The sequence below is a fragment of the Cottoperca gobio genome, chromosome 20, assembly GCF_900634415.1.
Source record: "Cottoperca gobio chromosome 20, fCotGob3.1, whole genome shotgun sequence".
Classification (NCBI taxonomy): domain Eukaryota; kingdom Metazoa; phylum Chordata; class Actinopteri; order Perciformes; family Bovichtidae; genus Cottoperca; species Cottoperca gobio.
This window is the reverse complement of record NC_041374.1, coordinates 10,053,126-10,073,820: the sequence shown is the minus strand read 5'-3', so window position 1 is coordinate 10,073,820 and position 20,695 is coordinate 10,053,126. Positions and strand designations below refer to the sequence as shown.

The 20,695-nt window shown below is 40.6% G+C and overlaps 1 protein-coding gene across 4 annotated transcripts in view; it reads right to left on the bottom strand.

Annotated features, from left to right (window-relative positions):
* The window catches only part of mllt10 (MLLT10 histone lysine methyltransferase DOT1L cofactor), a 40,630-nt gene that overhangs the window by 10,310 nt on the left and 9,625 nt on the right, over positions 1-20,695 (bottom strand). For 3 of the 4 annotated variants that reach the window (XM_029457584.1, XM_029457585.1, XM_029457587.1), the window contains 7 exons: positions 20,590-20,693; positions 20,134-20,227; positions 10,758-10,856; positions 10,186-10,513; positions 9,309-9,527; positions 8,597-9,061; positions 3,182-3,342 (listed from right to left, as the gene is read on the bottom strand). In XM_029457584.1, the coding sequence (XP_029313444.1) occupies positions 3,182-3,342; positions 8,597-9,061; positions 9,309-9,527; positions 10,186-10,513; positions 10,758-10,856; positions 20,134-20,227; positions 20,590-20,693 (1,470 nt within the window). The remainder of the gene's footprint in view (positions 1-3,181; positions 3,343-8,596; positions 9,062-9,308; positions 9,528-10,185; positions 10,514-10,757; positions 10,857-20,133; positions 20,228-20,589; positions 20,694-20,695) is intronic. The other variant, XM_029457588.1, reaches the window with a different exon arrangement.

The window sequence follows — 20,695 nt, the reverse complement described above, 5'->3', positions numbered from 1 at the left end:
TCCGAGTGCCTCGACACCCCGACAGTACACTGACACGCTGACAAAGTGTTTCTGATGCAGAGAGTTTAATCCAATTAAGGCATTTCCCAAATATGGATGGGTGAAAAAAATGAAGGGTGGGGTGGGATAACACGGAAGAGAGCGAGGGTGGCGCATCAGGAGGGGGGGGGGGTCAGGTCTAAATCAAATGAACAAAATGGCTGACTGTTTTAATTAAAAGCTACATACAAAAGTTTTATTTCCAATGTGTTGGGAAATTCCAGGAGAAATTCCTGTAATTTCTAGTTAAACTGAAATAATTGGGATAGATAATTATTTGGTGTTGATGGGGCAGATACATTTCAGATCTGTCTGAACTTTGACCAAATAGATTTCTAATCAGCCCTAAAACAAAAGGAACATGTTTTAACAATGAGCAGAAAGAACAAAACTGATATAAAAATCAATGATTTTAACACTAAAACATTAAAAACAAAACCTGCTCTTCAGTCACATCTATTGCTTGTGACTTCCACTTGCTGAGATGTTGAGTAGCACTCTGGGACAAAACTAATTAGAACCCCATAATCTCCCATTTCAAGTTCCTGGTAGTGGTACGTCTAAAATAATAAAGTTTAGAAAACATCCAGGAGTTTCCCATCACTGTTAAATGTTGAATTCAAAAGGAAGAGCCTGTAGGCTCCGTCCATTTCTCCACTCTCACTGAAATGACTTCAGATGTCTTTCTAGCCCCTCCCTACCCTTCCTCCCGGTGCCATAATCCGTCCCCTTTCCCATCAACATTCATTTTTCATTTTCATTCATTTTTCATTCAAAGTCTCTCTTCGCACTCCCTTTCTCTGTCCTGGGCTGAGAGCCAATAACAGTAGGCCGAGAGTCTGTTAGCGGACTGAAAATAGCAAATGGTCTCTGTCACTCACAAACACACACACTGAAGGAAGCCTGTTGTTGGCATAGTTCGTAATTTCTGCAGACTTGATTCGGAGTGTGTGTGTGTGTGTGTGTGTCAGATGTCCAGAGGCGTGCATCACACTTTACAAACCAACACACACACGTTTTTAACAATCTGGAGTGACGGGAATGAAAAAAGAAAATACTTTTTTCACTATTGAAGTCTTCCTCACTCTGGCTGCTCTCTTTCTGTCTATTTCTCACACACACACACACACACACACACACACACACACACACACACACACACACACACACACACACACACACACACACCTCATCTATACATGCTGCAAACAGGCGTGATATCCTGTGCTTCCCTGGGCCTCCCGTCCTCTATAATATGTGCTGAACAGAGAGGAGCGGGGCAAGATGAAGGCCAGGCCAGCCAATTCAAGGCATGAGTGCAACCCCCCCGCCCCACACACACATCCCTCCCTCCCTCCATCTATCCCTCCATCCCTACTGTGGTGCTTGTCAGATGTCATTACATCACAGGACAACGGAGGGAGAAAAAGAGAAATGGATGGGACAGAGAGAAGGAAGGTCGAGGGTGAGAGAAAGTGTGTGTGTGTGTGTGAGAGAGAGAAAAAGAAAGAGGTGGCAAGTGGACACGGGAGAAAAATGGGGTTGGGTGGACAGAGACAGAGCATGGTCTTTGGGGAGGTTTTGAAAAGATGGACACTGGGGTCAGTGATTGAAGATTAGTTTTTTTTTTTTAAGCGATGGGGCAGTGATTACTGCAGGGTTGAGCTGACCGAGTCAATGTCCTCACTTTTCAATACAAGCGTATTTAAGCTAATGGAACACACCAAAAACAAATTGGAAAAGCTTAACAAATGCAGCCTGAGGTCCTAAAATCACCATCATTCATTTAGATCTTATGAAACCTGCTAAACTGTTGAGGTTTGAATGTGAATATGTTTGAAAAGGTAAAAAAAACACAGAAACGATTTAATGCCCATAAAAACATAAATTAAATGCAAGATGGGAGGGTTTCCTTAAATATGCAGCTTGGACTCTGGATCCAGTTTCTGATCTAATGCATAGTGAAGTGTTTTGCACATTAAAGGACAAAGTGTGCATAAAAATAACAGAATAAGTGTTTTTTTCCTTCTGAATTTCACTATCAAACACACTAAAGAAATATTTCCCTGTGTTATCTTTCTGATTACATTCATACACATTCCTGTACATTTACAGTGATACAGATTATATATATATATATATATATATATATATATATATATATATATATATATATATATATATATATATATATATATATTAATAAATATAAATATATATATATATATATATATAAATATATATTAATATATATATATATATATATATATATATATATATATATATATATATATATATATATATATATATATATATATATATATATATATATATATATATATATAATCTCTAAGGTCAATAGTAGGATAGGATCACAGAATAAATGAATAAAAATACTTATTTATGTGCTCTGAATAAACCAGTAAGACCTTCTACAGCGTATAAAATCAGCTATAGAATAACTCGCTGAGAAAACACAATCCAAACAAGGTCAGGAAACACATATTTCACATGAAATTAATATCTGGTGGATTAATAATAGTGATGAGAGATTTGGTGCGAAAGACGTTTAATTAGTGTGCTTTGGTTTATTTGTGTTCCACCGTTTATCTGCACTTCAGCTCAAAGATACGAGAGATGTTGGGGAATTGATAGACGTAGAGGGTGCTGAATGAAGACAGAGGGAGTGTGTGTGTGTGTGTGTATGTGTGTGTGTGTGTGTGTGTGTGTGTGTGCGTGTATGAAAGAAAGAAGTACAAATTTAATGACGTTTAAGACCTTTTTAATACCTCTAAAAAAGAAAAAATTAAATTGACAAACTAGATTGCAGTAAACTGTGTCATTGGGTTTTATAGTATTTGAATAACTGCTGCAGCTCTTAAATCAGAAAACTGGATCAACTCCTTCTTCTAGGAAAAATGCTAATACCAAGCTACCTATTTAACGTGCAAACAAATAGATGTTGGACATTATTGTGGGAAATAAATAAAGATCAGACTTAACTCCTCCTCTCCTAAAATTCCAGACATTTTAAGACTTTTTAAGGATCTGCGGAGACCCTAGAGAAAGACTTTTTTTGTATTTTCATGTGTGTGAGAGAGTGAGGAGGGTGTTGAGAGTGTTCAGCACAGTTTGGACTCACGTGTGTGGAGGCTGTGCTGGTTAGCGGTGCGGTGGCAGTGAACGGAGAGGGAGAGGCGAGGGAAGGTGTGGGTTGCTGTTGCTGTGACAACTCAGAGCTGGCTCCGCCAACGGCGACAGCTCCCGTCCCCGACGATGACCCGTCCGCACCAGAGAACACACCTGTGGAGAGTCAGTGATGAGTAACACGATAAAACAAGGATTTTAGAGGTTTGACCTGGATGGACTTTAATTATTACGAAAAGCACTGGCGTGAATAATAAAATGATTGATGGATGAGCTGCTTTTAGCCTTTTCAGTTTCAGGGTCCTGATTTTGTGTGAGAGAGAGATGACAATTAAAAATTAAGTTTTAAAGAAGGTGCAGATCTGTTGCCTCTTTAACCAATTTAATGCATGATTAATAAAATCAACAAATGCATGATTAAGTACGTGGGGTACGCGGTCAGATTAATTTGTTTTCTCTATGATCGTAAAAACGTCATAAATTATAATAAACTCAAACTACACGCACACAAAATCACCAACGCAAACATATTGCTCCATTTTCACACACCCATACGCATGCTCCATTCTCTTATCTCTTTGCTCTCTCCCCCTCCCTCCCCCTCACACACCCCTGTGCTCGCCCACTAACCAGGGATAAGCCCTGCCCCTGCCCCCCTTTGACCCCAGCAGAGGAGGGGAGGGGGGGGCAGGGCCCCTCAGCCCCACAAAAGCCTGAATGGCTCAGGGCAGCACACATTCACTGGGGGAACAAGAGATCTTTGTGCCAGGAGGGGAGGGGTGGAGGGAGAGAGAGGGAGAGCACGAGAGAGAGAGAGATAGGAACACTGCATAGGCCTACATACTATTTATAACGCTTTGTAATATGCACCAGAAAAATTGATACCCAAAGCAGGGCTGCCGTGACTCAGGGGGCACGAGCTCCTGCAAGATTTTTAGCAGCTGGATTAGAGGCCAAACCAACAGTTTATCAGAGTTTAGCTGCTGCCAGTGATGAAGTGAGTTACACACAAAGGGCTGGTGCAAAAAACAAGAAAAATACAGCTTAATTTGATTGATATTGATTTTTATAATTTAAGAATACAGAGGTTATTTAAAATGTCCAAAAAGTGAATGCAATGTGTGAACCACTGTCTATGCAAGCTGCTTTTAACGCTCCATAAAGAATGTTTGAATTAAATTAATTTCATATTTTCCTGAATTAGACAAACAAATCTTTTTTTTTTTCATTTTAATTTAAGTTAAATGCCATTTATAAATAAATATCTAAATTGGTTGTAGTTTTTGAATTCTGTATTATATTAATATCGCTCATTTATTTTAAATTTCATCACTTTAAAGGTGAAAACCTTATTAAAAAGAGTCTCAGGTTTTAACTGAAGAGCAGCTCTAATAAAAGCTCCTTGCATTAATTAAACTTTCTTTTAAAACAAATAAAACATCAACTGAAGTTTCATAGTTGCTGAGGAACTGCTCATGTGGAGGTTTATTTCTTCATTAATTGTGCCAACTCATGAGAACATTTTAAAATGTTACAAAGATTGTTAACTTAAACTGATTACTGCTTTTCATGGGAATTACAACTTCCCTTAGGATAACAGAAAAAGACCAAAAGACATTTCCACACACACCCCTCCTACACACAAGCCTGATCTTGTAAAACATATACCCCGTCTGTGTGATCAATAACGTTAAGCCCCTGAAGCACAACTGCCTCCATCGCCCGTCCTTCCTGCTCAGTACGTCTGCAAGCTTAAAAAATATCCACCTTGATTAGTTCAAGCTGGTATTATCTCCATAGGAAATCTATGTTGTCTATTAAAGGAGGGTTAAGTCCAACCTAAAAACCAAGTGGATGGCATCACACTCACTTAATAAACAGCTGAATCAGTGTTTTGACGAACAACTCGCTCCAGATTCTGTGTTGGAGGGAAACGTCCAGAGTAAGGCTGGAGCCGGGGGGCCCTGGAGCTTGTTTTTTTGTAAAACTGCAGACAGTCATTTAATCATGTTTAATAAATGGAATGTGGAGACAAACACTGAATACCATCACGGCAACAGAAAGATTTATTATTTGGAGAATCTTCTACCACCAAAGATAAACAGAAATGTATTCAAACATTGCAGCAATGTGTAGAGGGAGCAGGGCAATGCAAGTGTGTGTGTGTGTGTGTGTGTGTGTGTGTGTGTGTATGCATGTATGACAAAATGTATGTTGGTTTGCCAGACTGGTAAAGCCATATTAGTTGCAGAATTAGCAACAGTTTGGGCAGTTAGGTTTCATATTGAGACGTGATTGAACTACTTTGAATTCAACAGAAAATATTGTTACCGTATACTTATTCACTGTAGTTTGTTGAGAAGGAGCTCACACACATACATGAAAGAGCTGTCACTTTTAAATTGTCTCCAATTTTCAGATGTGTTTTCTGCATAATGGCCGTCTGTGTGTGTGTGTGTGTGTGTGTGTGTGTGTTGTTTTTCTTCTGCTTCAAGTGTTTAACAGTCTTTGTTTTGGATGAATTTCTTGTTCTCCAAACATATTTTTAAACTCGATCCACCAGTGTTGTTATTCCAGTAGCAGAATTTTACTAATTAAAAACTATATTGCAAAGACAAATTGTCAACCAAAAATTACAAAAACCAACATTTTGAAATTGTGAAGAGAAAATATCAGTTTTTATTTATCCAACCTCCAAATAGTTTATTCTAATGCAGAAACTTCCAGGTTTCATATTTTACTAACAAGCTTAATTTGGTTATTAAATTAAATCCTGTTCAATTAATATTTTCCTGGTTTTCACAACTGCTGATAATTATAATCACTGTGATGAGGAAGAATAACTTGGACAAAGCTTAAAAACTTAATATGTATAAATAAGAAACTAAATATGTCTAAACAGCAAAAGGCCTCATGTGCTTTCTTGTTATTTTCCAAACACACACACACACACACACACACACACACACACACACACACCTGAATAAATTCATGTCCATCCAACATCTTTCCTCCCCCACACACCAAACCCACTGCGCTCCACCAGCTCGTCCGTCCCATCAGTGACCCCCCTGCTGTCAAACATTAACCTAACCAAAATCTAACCTCCTGCCCTGCCCCCCCCCTCCCCCCTCCAACACATATCTATCAGGCTAACTATCTATCCATCAGCACGGTGGAGTCAGCAGACAGGAAGGAGGAAGGGGGGGTAGATAAACGCCAAGATCCTCCCCATTACTGCCCTGCATTAACCCTGAGCTAAATATTTACAGTAGGAAGAAGCACGATTCTCACACACACACACACACACACACACACATAATGCACAGCGATACATAACCACAACTGTCTTCACTATCTTCTTTCCACAGCTGTGGTCAGAAACGCCGCCACCGCTGTAGGGAGAGCACGAGCACCAAAATCTGAGATGGACGTGGAATCACAAACAAAATAATCCTCAACCGCCGCTGCTGCAAATAATTATATTCAAACAGCACCGGTGCTCACGCTCAAGGCTACACAAATATAAAATATCCACTAAACACACCTTTGAAAGCATGACTGAATATCAATATTTATGGACAGACACGACTTGTGCTTATACAATTAGCAACAATAAATGTGAGCGTTTGCAATGATACAATCATTTCAATGTGAGAGAGCTAAACGGTAAAAGAAATCTACATTTCATGTTTAATAACTAGTAACATGATAAGAGCAAAATATATGGAGGACACTTCTGTCAATTCACAAATAATGTAATGATACATTTATAAAATGGTTGTCATAAAGCTATAAATATAACGTAATCAGACAAAGACTAGAACACCGATTTGTGTTTTTAAGTTTATACTAGTATATTTCAAAATATGTCGATGGAGACGGTCGTACCAAACAAAGCAACACATGTTTACATCAGAATCAGTGTGTTGTTGCACTTCTAAGGAAACACATTGTTTCATACTTTAAGAACTATACTGCTATAAGGATAAACAATATAATTACTGCATGTCTTCTCTGAATCAACCTGGCCCTGTGTGTGGTGTGTCTAATGTTTATTGTAGGTTTTTAAACATAATTTAACAAGAATTACTTTGAAAAGAGTCGTACATTTGAAAAATACAGTGAGCTAATATTTTAGAATCAGCAAAAATTAAATAAAAAAACAGACAAAGTATCAGACAAAGAGACGAGGATGTAACATGTGAGAGATATGAAGATATTTTAAACAACGGGAACAAATTGGTGATCAGTATCGGATCAGCTGATCCTGCTAATTAGTGACGGATATTCTTTTTTCTTCATATCTGAATTTAGACCTAATAAGCATGAACACACATGCTTATTATACACATATATGCATCGACACACACAACCTTCAACTGCACAAAGCATCAACAGGTGATTAAAGGTTTCACAAGAATGCAGGTAAGAGACAGAAACAGAGAGAAACAAAAGGGTCGTAATTCTGGAAGAAAGGGGAGATGAGTGTGTGTGTGTGTGTGTGTGTGTGTGTGTGTGTGTGTGTGTGTGTGTGTGTGTCTCTTTTCCATCAGCAGAGGGGAACTCCAAAGCATAAAGACAGTTGCCAAGCAACTGAACACGATGAAAGAAACATACAGACCACTTCCACGTGTGTGAGAGCAAACAGCGCAGAGACCCGCACTCTGACTTACACACACAAGGAGCCAATAACAAAGGTGTGTCAAATCCTTCCCATTTCTGATAACGTTGAGACTTTGGAGTAAAATCCACAAACATTTTCCTCTTTCAGCGTTTTGTGGTGAATGACAAGAAAGGAAGAACAAAAACGACGTCAAGGCCAGTCGGCCCGTTAGGATATTTACGTTGTCGACGTATGATACAATATGTGGACGTCGATGTTGCCCGTTGTGTTTACGTGTTTGTTAAGAATGTCACCAACATGATGCCAGAATAAAAAGCAGCAGTTTCCTGGATTTGGGCATTGTGCAGACATTTATTAACAGAGGTCAAGAGTCGTTTATATTTATTGTTTTGGTTGTTTGGTTTTATTTATTTAGGATATTTTTATATTTTTTCATATTCCATACCAATGTCTGAATATTCTTAATATTAAAATAAGTATTGCTTTTTAAAAGTGGCATAAAATGGTCATAAATTCACAATAATAAAGTACATATGTCGGCGAACAAAAGCAGTTTTTGTGACTTCCCTTCTTAACCAGTTTGATGACACTATGGTGACGGGACACGTCTTCTTTGTTTAACAGGACATAATTGGTTTCCTCATTTTAACTGCCAACAACTTCATTTGTTGTCATTCATTGTTTCGCTAAACTGTGAAGATAATTTCCAACACTGACAGACATCAGAGTATTTCTCTGGTTGTGAAACATTGTTGTGTTTAGTGTGAGTCGTTTCCTCCTCACCTGACCCGGTGGTTGAGGAGCTGCTGTTGCTCTGCAGACCCCCATTCCTGAGGAGTGACAGGGACTTCTGAATCCCACCGCTGACACCCATGACCCCCAGCCCCATCTCGCCCCCTCCTCCCACCCCCGCTCCTAATCCACTGCTGGATACTAAACCCGGTCGGCCTGTGAGCGTCGAGGACGGGGAGGAGGAGGAGGAGGTGTTGGCCGTGGAGGAGGTGGGGAGAGTCACGGAGGGAGCTGGCTCTGAATGCTTCCTATCTGAGGTGAAGCAAGGTCCAAATCTGTTTCGCCAGTTGCCCTTCTTTTTCTTCTTCACCCCATCTTCCCCGCCTCCCGCCGCTGCTCCTCCGATCCCCGGCCCTGAGCTGGAGGGCTGGGGCCGCTTGTAGCCAGCGGACCCACCGAGGCTTATCGTCTCGCTGGCTGTGTGACTGTGAGAATTCTCATACAGCTTCCCGCCCACTGAAATGATAAGAAAGCTGAACTGAATACTAAAGTGTAAAGCCTACGGTCTCTTGGTGCTTTGTTGGAGTTTGTGTGGAAAACACAACCTGCCTCATCAGTTCATTATTAATTAATCTACTTATTACTCCATTAAAGAAAGAAATCCTCATCAACTGTGGCATCACTTTAATAATGACACCAAGCACAACACATGTGACAAAAACACATTTTAATAAAGCTATAAGTGAATATAAACGACTGGTACCTGCAGAAGCCGTAGTGGCGGACATCAGAGAGCCGAAGAGTGTCGCAGTTCCCTCTGAAGCGCCGCCCTCCGAGCTCGGTTTCACAAGGCAGCTGCTGAAAGATGGCGGGGAGGAGAAGGTCGTGCCACCCCCCGGACGCAACGATGGATCTGAGAAACTTAGGAAGTCTGAGGAGGAAGGGGCAGAGGGTGTCTTGCTGGCACTGGTCAACAGGAGGCCTGGATGAAAGAAAAACAATGACAGAAAAGATAAAGACACAAGTGAAGAATGACAAGTCGCAGGAGAGAAACAACTGAGGAAACAGACCGAACAGCTGGCTGGAAAAGTTTTCATACAACTCTCCCTTCTATCATCATGGGAGAAGTCGAAACAAGATAACCAAAATAAGCTCTCCTGCTCTATCTGCTCCACAGTCAGCCTTCCCTCATCATGTAGTCCTCCCGACACAGAGAGCACACACACACACACACCATTTCTCTACTTGACACACACAAACAAACACACCTGACAAGGGCTTCAAGGTTCTGATAGTACAAAACACAGGAGCTCAGTGTGAGCGCCCCACATGTTCTTTTCTTTCTGCGTCTTTTCCCAGACAGGAACCCCGATTACAGGAGCCGGAGGCCAGTCGAGACGAAACACTGTTATCAAGGCCACACACACTAAAGTCTGGTGTCTGGCCAAAAGCCAGCACACACACATGAATCACACTCTTATTTAGGTTTTAATAACATTGCTGTAATTGTGCTGCACTTGCAGTTTTTGCTGGGTGGGCAGCAGATGATTTGTCACAGCGTTTCCATTTTTCTAACTGCAGGGTTGATTCCCAGCTGTGGGAAAATTAACATACGGGACCATTTGCAGCCATTAATTCACCTTGGTGGAAAGGCCCAGTGGACGCAGACGTGGAGGAGGTTGCCATGGTGACCACAGCGGAGGGGAGGGGTTTCCCTGACGAGGTGAGGGCCTTGCGGCCTCTCTGTCCCGCCGTGTGACCTGCGCCGCTGTTCTTCTTGTTCTTCGCCTCAGACGCTGCCTTCCCAGCGTCTGCAGCCGAGCAGTCTTTAGAGCTGCCACTGGAGAGAGCGGACGACACTTCTTGAAAGTTGGCGGTGGTGAAGCGGGCGGTGCCGTCGTCCAGCCGCTTCTGCGAGGACGCCGGCAGAGAGGTGACGCCTCCCCCTGAGCTGCTGCTGTTGAAGGTCTGGAGGAGGAAGATAATAAAAAGGGAGGGAAACAATGAAAAAAATTATGGTTGAAAGGAAAGGGAGGAAAAGAAGCATGAGAAGCACCGAAACAAGGAGAGAAACTTATCAAAACAAGAGAGGGAGGACAGGATATGTGAGCGACACACAAGGAGGGCTATAAAGGGAAATCAAGGTCTACCTTAATATCTAACTAGCTCGGTCACAGTTGACCAAAACTAAAGGAGGGAAGAGTACCCTCACCTTTTCTGGGACCATGATGTTAGGAAGGACGAGGGAGGGCGACATGTCCATGGAGATCTTCTTGTGTTTTGGTTTGTGCCTGTCCCGCTCCTTGTGTTTCTGAGCATGGAGAACAGGGGAAAAGAGAAGCAGATGGGTGAAGCTGCTTAAGACGTGGCACAGAGTAGAGAAATAAAAGAGAGAGAGAGAGAGAGAGAGAAACGGACCTCGTACTTCTTTTATAGCGTTCTACATGTTAGGAAAATACTGAATATAGCGACATACTGGACCATATCCGCAAGTGTTCTGTCGAAGTCTATACCCAAAGAGATGGCAAAAATAAAACAAACTAAAAGCTACGAGTTATTAAGAAATAAGCACAAAGGAGGAATAATGAGTGTGTGCGTTTGGCTGATAGAAAGAGAGCATTACATTTCAAAGGCTCGGTCTGAGATGAAAGCTAGGAGATCCACAAACACAAAGAGAGTGATGGAAGAGTGATAAAGAATGGCAGGAGGAAACAGGAATTCAGCACTCTTTAGAGCAGAGTGTGTGGAAGTGCCTCTTGCCGCACACAAGGTCTCAACATATCATCCAATCATATCCTCCTTCTTGGACCATCACAGCTCAATTTACACCCTCGCTATCACACGCGCCCCATCATCCTTCCTCTCGCACCCCTGAGGTGGCAACTGGGTGCCAGTGCATTTACACCTCACATGCACGGCCTGCACCCCGACACCTCTCTGCACAGGAATACACGCACGCACGCACGCACGCACGCACGCACGCACACTGCACACACACAAAATATGCAGCGATCCTGAGAGACAACATGGGACTCGACATGCTTGTGATGCTCAGTGTCACGACAACTCTGAAACACCAGGAAACGCCCCCCTTCTTCTCCCCCCAAGGTGACTACATGGAGGCTGGTGACAGTTTAGCCAGACTTTCTTTGTATGGCAGTTTGACTTTAATCAGGAGTTGGCAGCTTCACTGTAACCTCTGTGCTGCAGAGTTCTGTTTGTGTGTTTTCCATTTTTCCTTTCCACTAAGTAGCTTTTAAGTTGATAAAATCATCTAATTCCATGCTGCCCTCACGTTCATTATCACGGTAGAGAAGTGAAAAATAGAGGCCTCATTTAAAAAAAACACAGGAATTATCATGCAAGAAAGACAAAATAAAATAAAAAGTTTCATATTGTTTGATTTTCTGTTTTTAGTTCAGAGGACGAAGAGCGCAGAAGTATCAGTATGCACGGACTACTTTAGAGCAGATGTGTATTTCAGTGGTTTGAATTCTCTACAGATGTATACATATTTAGCAGTTAAAGAATAATTAAACTTTTATAAAGTTTGTGTTGTTAAATAACTAAGTGACACACCATCTATTTCTATTGTTTATTTATGTTCAGATTGTCAATCTCTTTAGGGAGTCGTTCATTACTTGGAGCGGAACAAATAAAAAATAACGTGTTTTTGCTCGATAAATTCACATCCTGATTATCAAAATTGTTGTCGCTGCACCAAACAGTTTGGAACTACTTTAAACAACGGTGCCAACTTTGCAAATTGGCTACAGAAAAGAGGAAAGAGGAGAAACACAGAGAAACACAGGATGAAATGAGTGACTTTACAAATTGAGGCATTTCACTTTAACAGCATTTATTGCAACAAATGGAAGACGTGATAAAGGAGAAAAGGAGAGTGAGAGAGACAGAGAGGTGAATTCTTTGGGATTCCCTTGTTGTTTTTCATTAACATTCCAGAGGTAGGTGTTGATGGACAGAGGCTGAGCTGAGAGGGTCGGATAACACACACACACACACACACACACACACACACGGGCGTGGGAAACATAACACACACACAATGTAACCCTGACACACCCTTATCAATCAGGTCAATTGATTATACAGGCAGAGACAAAGCCTTTCAGCGTGTCCTCTCCCCTCTTTCTCTGGTGCTGACCATTAGCAGCCCAATCATTTGACATGTCCGAGAGGTCTTTGAGACTGTGTGGGGTAAATATGAGTGGTGACAGAGACCAAGGGCCACGTCTATTTATCAACAAACCCTCGAGCAATGAGCAATGAGCAATAAAACGGTAGGCTGAAATCCTCTCCGTCTAAGTCGAACGCTGGTCATGTGGTTCTGAACTGGGAAACTCACTTTTCAGAAGACTGTTCGTTAAAACGGTGTCTTTACAGTTCAGAAGATACGGGACTCTCTGGTCTCCTGGTAAACATCGGAAACTTGATTATGCATTGGTTCATAAAAACCAAATGCATTAAATTAGGGTTGTAACCATCTATTAGTAAATTGTGTTAAAAGGATAAAACTTAGTGAACAATGCCTACAAATAAATCCAAGATACTAAAGTTTTTTGCCAAACCAACAATCTGAACTTCTTCACAAGGTTTCTAAACCTTTTCTAAAAGGCCCATTCACCTTCCAGCCGTGGTAAATCACATACGTATATACACGCAGTGGCCACTTTATTATGTACACCTATACATAATTTCATTTCCATTTATATTTTGAAATTAATAATATTTCTCATGAATTTATCAGCTTCATTATAAGATGAATAATTAATCTTATAGGCAAATAAAACAAAGAAAAGCAGCAAATCCTCACATTTCAATCCAGAGGATGTTTTTGAATTTTCACTTGATAAATTAATAATTGATTTAATAAATTATAAAACAATAAGTTAACCGACTACTCAATTAATTTGTTTGGTCACCACATTAAATCAAACTGCCTTTTGAATTGCACAGTTTGTAAATGCTTCCGGTACTTTTCCCTCGCTGTAATGTTCATAGACAAGAAATTACAATTCATTAAACTTTGCTATGTTTGTTGTTAAGAAATAAAGGGCCAATGATTTTTTATTTGATGTAATGTGCATTTTAATTGCTTCATAAAGGTAACACAATGACCTCAGGAAGAAGATGAGAGGGTGCAGACACAGAGGGGAGGAGGGCTGAGGAGAGACGGGGGAAACGGAGGAACAGGAAGTAAGGGGGAAAATAATCCGCCCTGGTCTAGCAGGAATTCCCCTGTGCAGTTTCCTGCAGGATTTCTGACCTCTGTGTGTGTGTGTGTGTGTGTGTGTGTGTGTGTGTGTGTGTGTGTGTGTGTGTGTGTGTGTGTGTGTGTGTGTGTGTGTGTGTTTCCTGCAGGCCTTTAAGTGGTCAGTGTGGGGATCTTTTAGCCCCTGCTGTAGTTTGACTGCAGGGTCTAACATGAGGTGGGTCTACATCTGAGCCACAAAACCACATAACAAATGCATGAGTTGATGTGTGGAGACACACACACACACACACACACACACACACACACACACACATCTCTGAGCCTACTGCTCTCTGACCCTGGAATGTGGATGGAGAGAGTGTGTGTGTGCGTGTGTGTGCGTGTGCGTGCATCTGAGTATAAGTGAGAGAGAAGGGCGATACTCTAACTAATGCAAATAAGGCAGTATTAACAAAAGCCAGGGCAGCGGGCTGGAGAGTATTTTTATATTTGTTTTTTTAAAGGGGCCTTCTAGGGACGAGAATTGGAAATTAGCCGTAGCTATGTATTCTGTGATAAAGTGCACTGGATAATTGTTGTGCAATTCTCTATGTATATTACATTTGTCCCTTTAAATTAAATAAACAAAACATGAACAGAAATGGATAAATCCACACACACACAATCCTCCTGAAGCTGCCATTGTTTGACACAGTGACTAAGTAGACAGATAAAATGTCACACAACATGCTAAATGCTCAATTTGCATTCCGCTAATTACTTTATGAATGAACACAATGAAACATCTATTGTCTTGTTCCATGCTTTTCTATCGAAAACAATTAACTACAACTGCAAAAAAAAGATGGAAAAGGGAATTTGAAAAGTATTTTTGGCACAGCATCATTAACCAAATCTCTACTGAGCCGTCTGCACAAACAGGTTTGAAATAAATGCGTCATCTCCTCAGAACATGAGTATTTAATTCTGTGGAAATCGAACAATTATTTGTTAAACCATTCAGGTGCCAAAAACCAGCTTTGTTAAGGAGCTGACTGCACGGCCAAGAGACACTTTCAAAAAGCATCCATTCTTCCTCAATATGAAAACACAAAGATAACAATCCATGGTGCATCTTCAGAAAGATGTTTTATTATTTAATTATAATTGTATTCTTTTAATACTGGTTAGATCTGCATCAGCTACAGGCCGCCCTGTCCATCTTCGGGACATCTAATATCTGCCCGCTACACGAGTTGTTATACTGATTTGTTGTAAACTTATTTCACGCAGCAGGACATACCTATAAAACTAATACGCTTGCAGAGAATCTTTTTAATTAGAAAGTCGCGGCAGCCAATTATTGGAATACTTTCATTTTTGCTCAGAGCTTTTATTTGTGATGTTTTCACAATTTATATTGTTGATAATGGAAATTTCTTCCCAATACAAATTTAATGCATCCCCTTCCTAAATTGAATTGGTTTTACAAACACACTTAGAATGCACTGTGCAGCGGCATTATGTAGAGCAGCCTAAATATCCGGGACATATGGAGAGCAAGTACAATGACGGAGCAGAATTGTAACCGACTGAGATGTCGTTGAATAAAACATCTTATTCTGCTCAGATAGAATCTGTTGTGATTCACATTTGTGAAGAAACAACAGGCAAAAAGCCGGTTTCGTATTTCTGAAGTGGTCCAGACTTCCGTTGGCACACACACACACACACACACACACACACGTATGCTAAGTACTTGTTCTGGCTCGTTTTATCTAATGAGCGTCCTTTGTTTGCTACAATGCACTTTGCTATAAGTGCTTGATAAACTTCACACCCCAACTTCAATATCTGGATCATGTAAACTCTTCCCAGTGATTGCTACTCATGAGAGGAGAGAGGATGGCTGTATTTTCAAAGTGCTGTCCAAACAGAGCACGTTGTTGGAGGGTTTGATGAGGAGTCAATGACTCTGAACAGAAAACTCTCCAAACAGCTCAACTGTAAAAGGGACAGACGCTTTAGTATATTATATTGGGTTAAATATCTTTACACTAAAGCCGGCCTGCAAATGTTGGAGACCTTTGAACAATGAGAAATGGTCAACATGCAACTTTTTGAGAATGATGCAACTGCAGGCTTTGAGGCCTGTCCTCTGCTCTCACAAGGGACACATGACAAAAACAAAAAAGTGGAACTGATGAGTTGACACCTCCTGTAAATTCAGATTGTTCACAGCCTGTGATTACATGTTCTGCTAACAGCTGTGACTGATTAAGTCACACTAATGTAGCGATCACTGGTGGGCTGCAGTCATACTCGCAGCTAAAAAGCAATGCGAATGCATCTGCTGCTGGGTCTATAAAACACAATTCCAGCACTCACTTGGACATCAAATTAAAAGGATTTCTGTCATTTTAAAGGCCTTGTTGAGCAGAACTGAAGTGTGACACATTCTTACACTGCTCTATATAGCATTGGTTTTTCCCAAGGAAAATATTATTTAAATAAAGATACCAAAATTAATTATTTTCATAAAATTAAAATAAATGAAATCTTTTTATTTATTTATTTTTATCGCCTGACTCATAAGTGATGTTTAAGACCCAGGGTTGAACTTTGTAGGGGTTTTGGTTAACTGTCAACATGTAATATATTAAGATATGATAGCATGAGAGCCATAATAAAAACATAATAACAATACAATAGTTAATTAAAACCACATGCCTCTTTTTGCATTTGCAATTCTAACTAAAATATGCCTTCTGAGACGCCGCTCGTCAAAAATAATGTTCTGCAAATATATTCAAAGACTTTCTCCATAAATGCTCATTATAGAGAACGACTGAAAAGTATTATTGATCAATGCTTTTACTGCGTATTTGCCCGTCCCTCCACAGTTTGAGCTTGTAGGAGTGAGGGCATAATGTTTCTGTAAGATCTGAGTCTTACCTTCACGTCTGTGTCTGGGGGTCTATTCATACACTTAAGCTTTGAGACTTACTACCACGGCCCCTGCTCCTTCACAAAAAAAGTCCAGAGGAACTCCAAGTTACTGGATGATGTCCAAAGAAAAGATCGAAACCTGGGGAACTAAAAAAAGGCCGACTGAACTCAAAATTTAAAAAACATTGCCACAAGCATTGGTTACTAAAATGGTGTTTATAGGAGTATGATGGCAAAAGGTATTTAAACAGAAATACATTATACTTCAACTTTCATTGACCAAATGTAACCACGAAACAGTCATTCAACTGTAGACAACCCTCAATACTAACCATAAGAAATAACAGTAAAAGAAAAAAATCAGGATTGAGGATAAAATAGTGTTCAAAATTCTTCCTCCAAAACTAAGATCTGAAGAGGCATCATGGGACACTTTTGAAGGGTCTTGGTTATCGATCTCAGCAAAGCCAGCTTGCTCTTGCTATCTGGTTATCTGGATCCTCAAATTTCAGCCAAATTACCTCCAGGCACAGATCAAGGCTTGTGTTCAGTCTCTGTTTAGAAGTCCAGGACCAGAGACTGTTTCTTTTTGCATTTCATGTAAAACTGACTTTACGAGGAAACCCAGTGAACCATGGGACCTCGCACACAGCTCATTGTCTGAGTCACATGGCAATCTCTTCCCTTTTAAAATCCAACTCTGGATTTCCATACTGACATACTGTGGAGTTCATCAATGACTGTTTCTACTGAGGGACAGATTATCATTCAACTTTACAGGACAATCTTCAAATTAAAACGCAGAAAGCAGAATTCACTCGTCAGAATCGATCTAGACCAACTCTCCGGTTGATTTTCTCTGCACTTTTTCCAGGATAGATGTTTTTACACTTTCAATTCAATGAATGCAACTCAACTGCACTGTAAACATGTCTAAGTCATAAAAACAGATTATGACAGAAAGTTATACAACAATCACAGAAGATGTTTGAAACCAAATGTGCCAGCAACACCCAGTGTAGAGGGTTGGAAGAGTAAAGCGGACGCATCAAGTGCATTTACACCCACAAGAAAAGGGGAAATTCTTCACAGTCTTGATGAAATCAACAACAAACAAGGATAATCCGAGTTTGAAATTAGATCTGGCTACCGACGGAGTCCAGTCAAATACCATATGATGCTAACATGCCGTAAACATCCATCAAGTGGTATTTTATGAAACCCCCACTCCGCTTTCCTCATCATTGATTCCCTCTCGTACATTCCTGCCATCCATACAATCCCATCTTAATGACATTATGCCCCAGCATCCAAAGCCATTCATACAGGATCAATACAACAGCACGAGTCTTTCCATCAGCATTTTTTTAACATTGCAAAAATGTCATCTGTGTGTGCATGTGTGTGTGCGTGGACACCTTAAAGCCTGTCCTATGTGTTCCAGTAATCATAATAGTCACGCTCCTGTTTTTCATATCTGCGTCCCTCCCCTAACGGACGCAGAGTGTGCACATGCATATACGTGTATACCTTGCAATAGGTTAACTACTGGAGAGGCGGAACAAAATCTGGAACACAACAGGACGTCTCTGTGTGTGTGTGTGTGTGTGTGTGTTGAAAACACATTTCCTTTGCATATCCAGTTGTTGCATTGGTGTGTTGATATGCCTATCTTTTTCATTCTTCTCATATCTGATTGAATTCAGCTTGACAATGGGCTCGCTATCCACCATCAGGTCTGCATTATGCTGGTTGCATAGTCAGAGGAGGACGAACTGACTACAAAGATAAGGCACCAATTATGGACAAGAAACCAGCAATCTGCCATTTAGGAGTGAAAGCCGAAGTGCTAAAGTGCAGAGAAAACAGACAGTTTTTCTGTCTTCTTTAAGTCAACCATTACGCTCTTTTACATCATATTCATCACTTTACTTTGTAAACCTATACTGTCTAGAAAAGGAGTAGAACAATCTTTTTATTGAAACCATGTGTCCAATTTAAGTAAAGCAGCACAAAAGCTACTGAAACTACCAAATAATAAACGCTAACAAAGGACGGCTCTGCTGGAAAGGAAAGCTACGAATTAAACATTTTATTTTCCAAAGAATTTGAAATGCATAAATAACAATGAAGCCTGATTAGACTTGTTTGACAGTGAAAACCTGGAAACCAAAGTGTGGCCACTCTGGGCTTAGTGCAAATACACAAGGGGGAGGGCACTATAGGCCAGTTGGAGAGATTAGATCAGGATGGGAGGAGGAATAAGAGTAGATTGAGGGTAAATGACAGGTGGACGAGAAGCAAGCAGTGGGGGGAGGATTCATTGGTCCAGTGAAAGAGGAAGCAGATGGGGAGAAAGATAATCGGAGGCAGAGGCCAACAGACCGGAAGCTGACGGAAGGAGCAAGATGGCCAGGCAGGAAAGAGAAACCGACAACGGAGGAAAGGTTGGAGAAAAAATAGAGAGGTGGAGGAAAGAGGAGAGTAGTATTGAAGAGGACAGGGAGGACAAGAGAGGTGGAGACAAGAAGAAGATGAGGGGAGAGAGGTTGGTGGGTCAGAGAAGATGAGAAGGCGTTTCTCACCGTGTTACACGTCATCCAATATGTGTGTGTTGAGTTACTACGTACTCAGCCGTGCTCGTAGATAGTGGAACGCAAAAATCCTCATTCAAATTGTCAATAGACCTTTAAGACACGCTCCTGCATACACGTGTAGCCACGTCTAGTGCAACTAACGATTATATAGTTTAACGAATAACAGATTATTTCTTAGATTAAATTGTTGGTCGAAAAAATGTCAGAAAATAGCGAGAAATATTTATCCCAGTTTCTCAAAATCCAAGGTGATGTCGTTAAATGTGTGGTTTCATCAGTCCCAAACTTTAATGATATAAAACAGAGAAAAAGAAAAGCCTTTTCTGACATTCTTGCATGAAACATAACTTTAAAAGATTAATTGATTAATTATTTTTCTGGCGATTGAATAATCTCTTAATCGTTGCAGCTTTCATCACGTGCAACAAACACTGTGGCTATCACGGCACACACCAGTCAGAGTGGTTTTATACTGAAACAACATTAATCAGAGATCTTCGCTCAGTTGTGACGTAAGGACAGTGTTTGCATGAGTAACACAAGCTCATGAGTTAAACTTGCCAAGTACCGTGAACAAATGTCAACCGCTACGTTCGTATTATTTACAAAAAACATGAGCTAGCTCCTCGGTTAATTAATACAGTTAATAATATATCATCTTAAACTTAATACCAAATGAAAATACTTAAAAATCTAATTTTTCCTCACGTGCAGAAATAGGTTATGGCTGCAGAAAGAACAATCAGAAGAATGACATACTGTTGAGTGATGTGTGTATCAAAAGAAATGCCATCTGCAGAATGACACGAACATGAGAGCACACTTACCAATTTGCTGTGGTGGTATTTGCAGTATCCACAGTACTTGACATTGTCTGCGTCCGATCCTTGTTCCTCACATAACAACCCCGCAAACTGGGCACTGTGGCAGAGAGGAGGAAATTAAATTAAAGAGATGTAAAGAAAACTTTTAACATTCATGTGCAACATTGTAACACAAAAGGATCATAATACAACCAAATTATGAACATGAAACAACATTTGAAGACAAGTGCTGTGCTCTAAATATCAACAAAATCTGAATATCCACATTAACTCAAAGTTGTTCCGACTACATTACTCAAAAGTAAATTGAATCCACAAGTTTTTACTCGAGTTTGAGCCAGGAATCAACCTGGGAACTCGCAGCTCAGGGAATTTCCCCCCAAGTGCTTTGCTCCCTAACCACTGGGCACAATCTCCTTCTTTGAGTGGTGAGGATTACGAGATGTGAACGGGTCTCACCATGTGACATGGAAGGCCTGCCTGCAGCCATGTTTGTTGCAGGTCATACAGGCTCCAGTGGCAGCTTTACTCTCTCTGCCCTGGTCCTCACAGATATAACACGTCT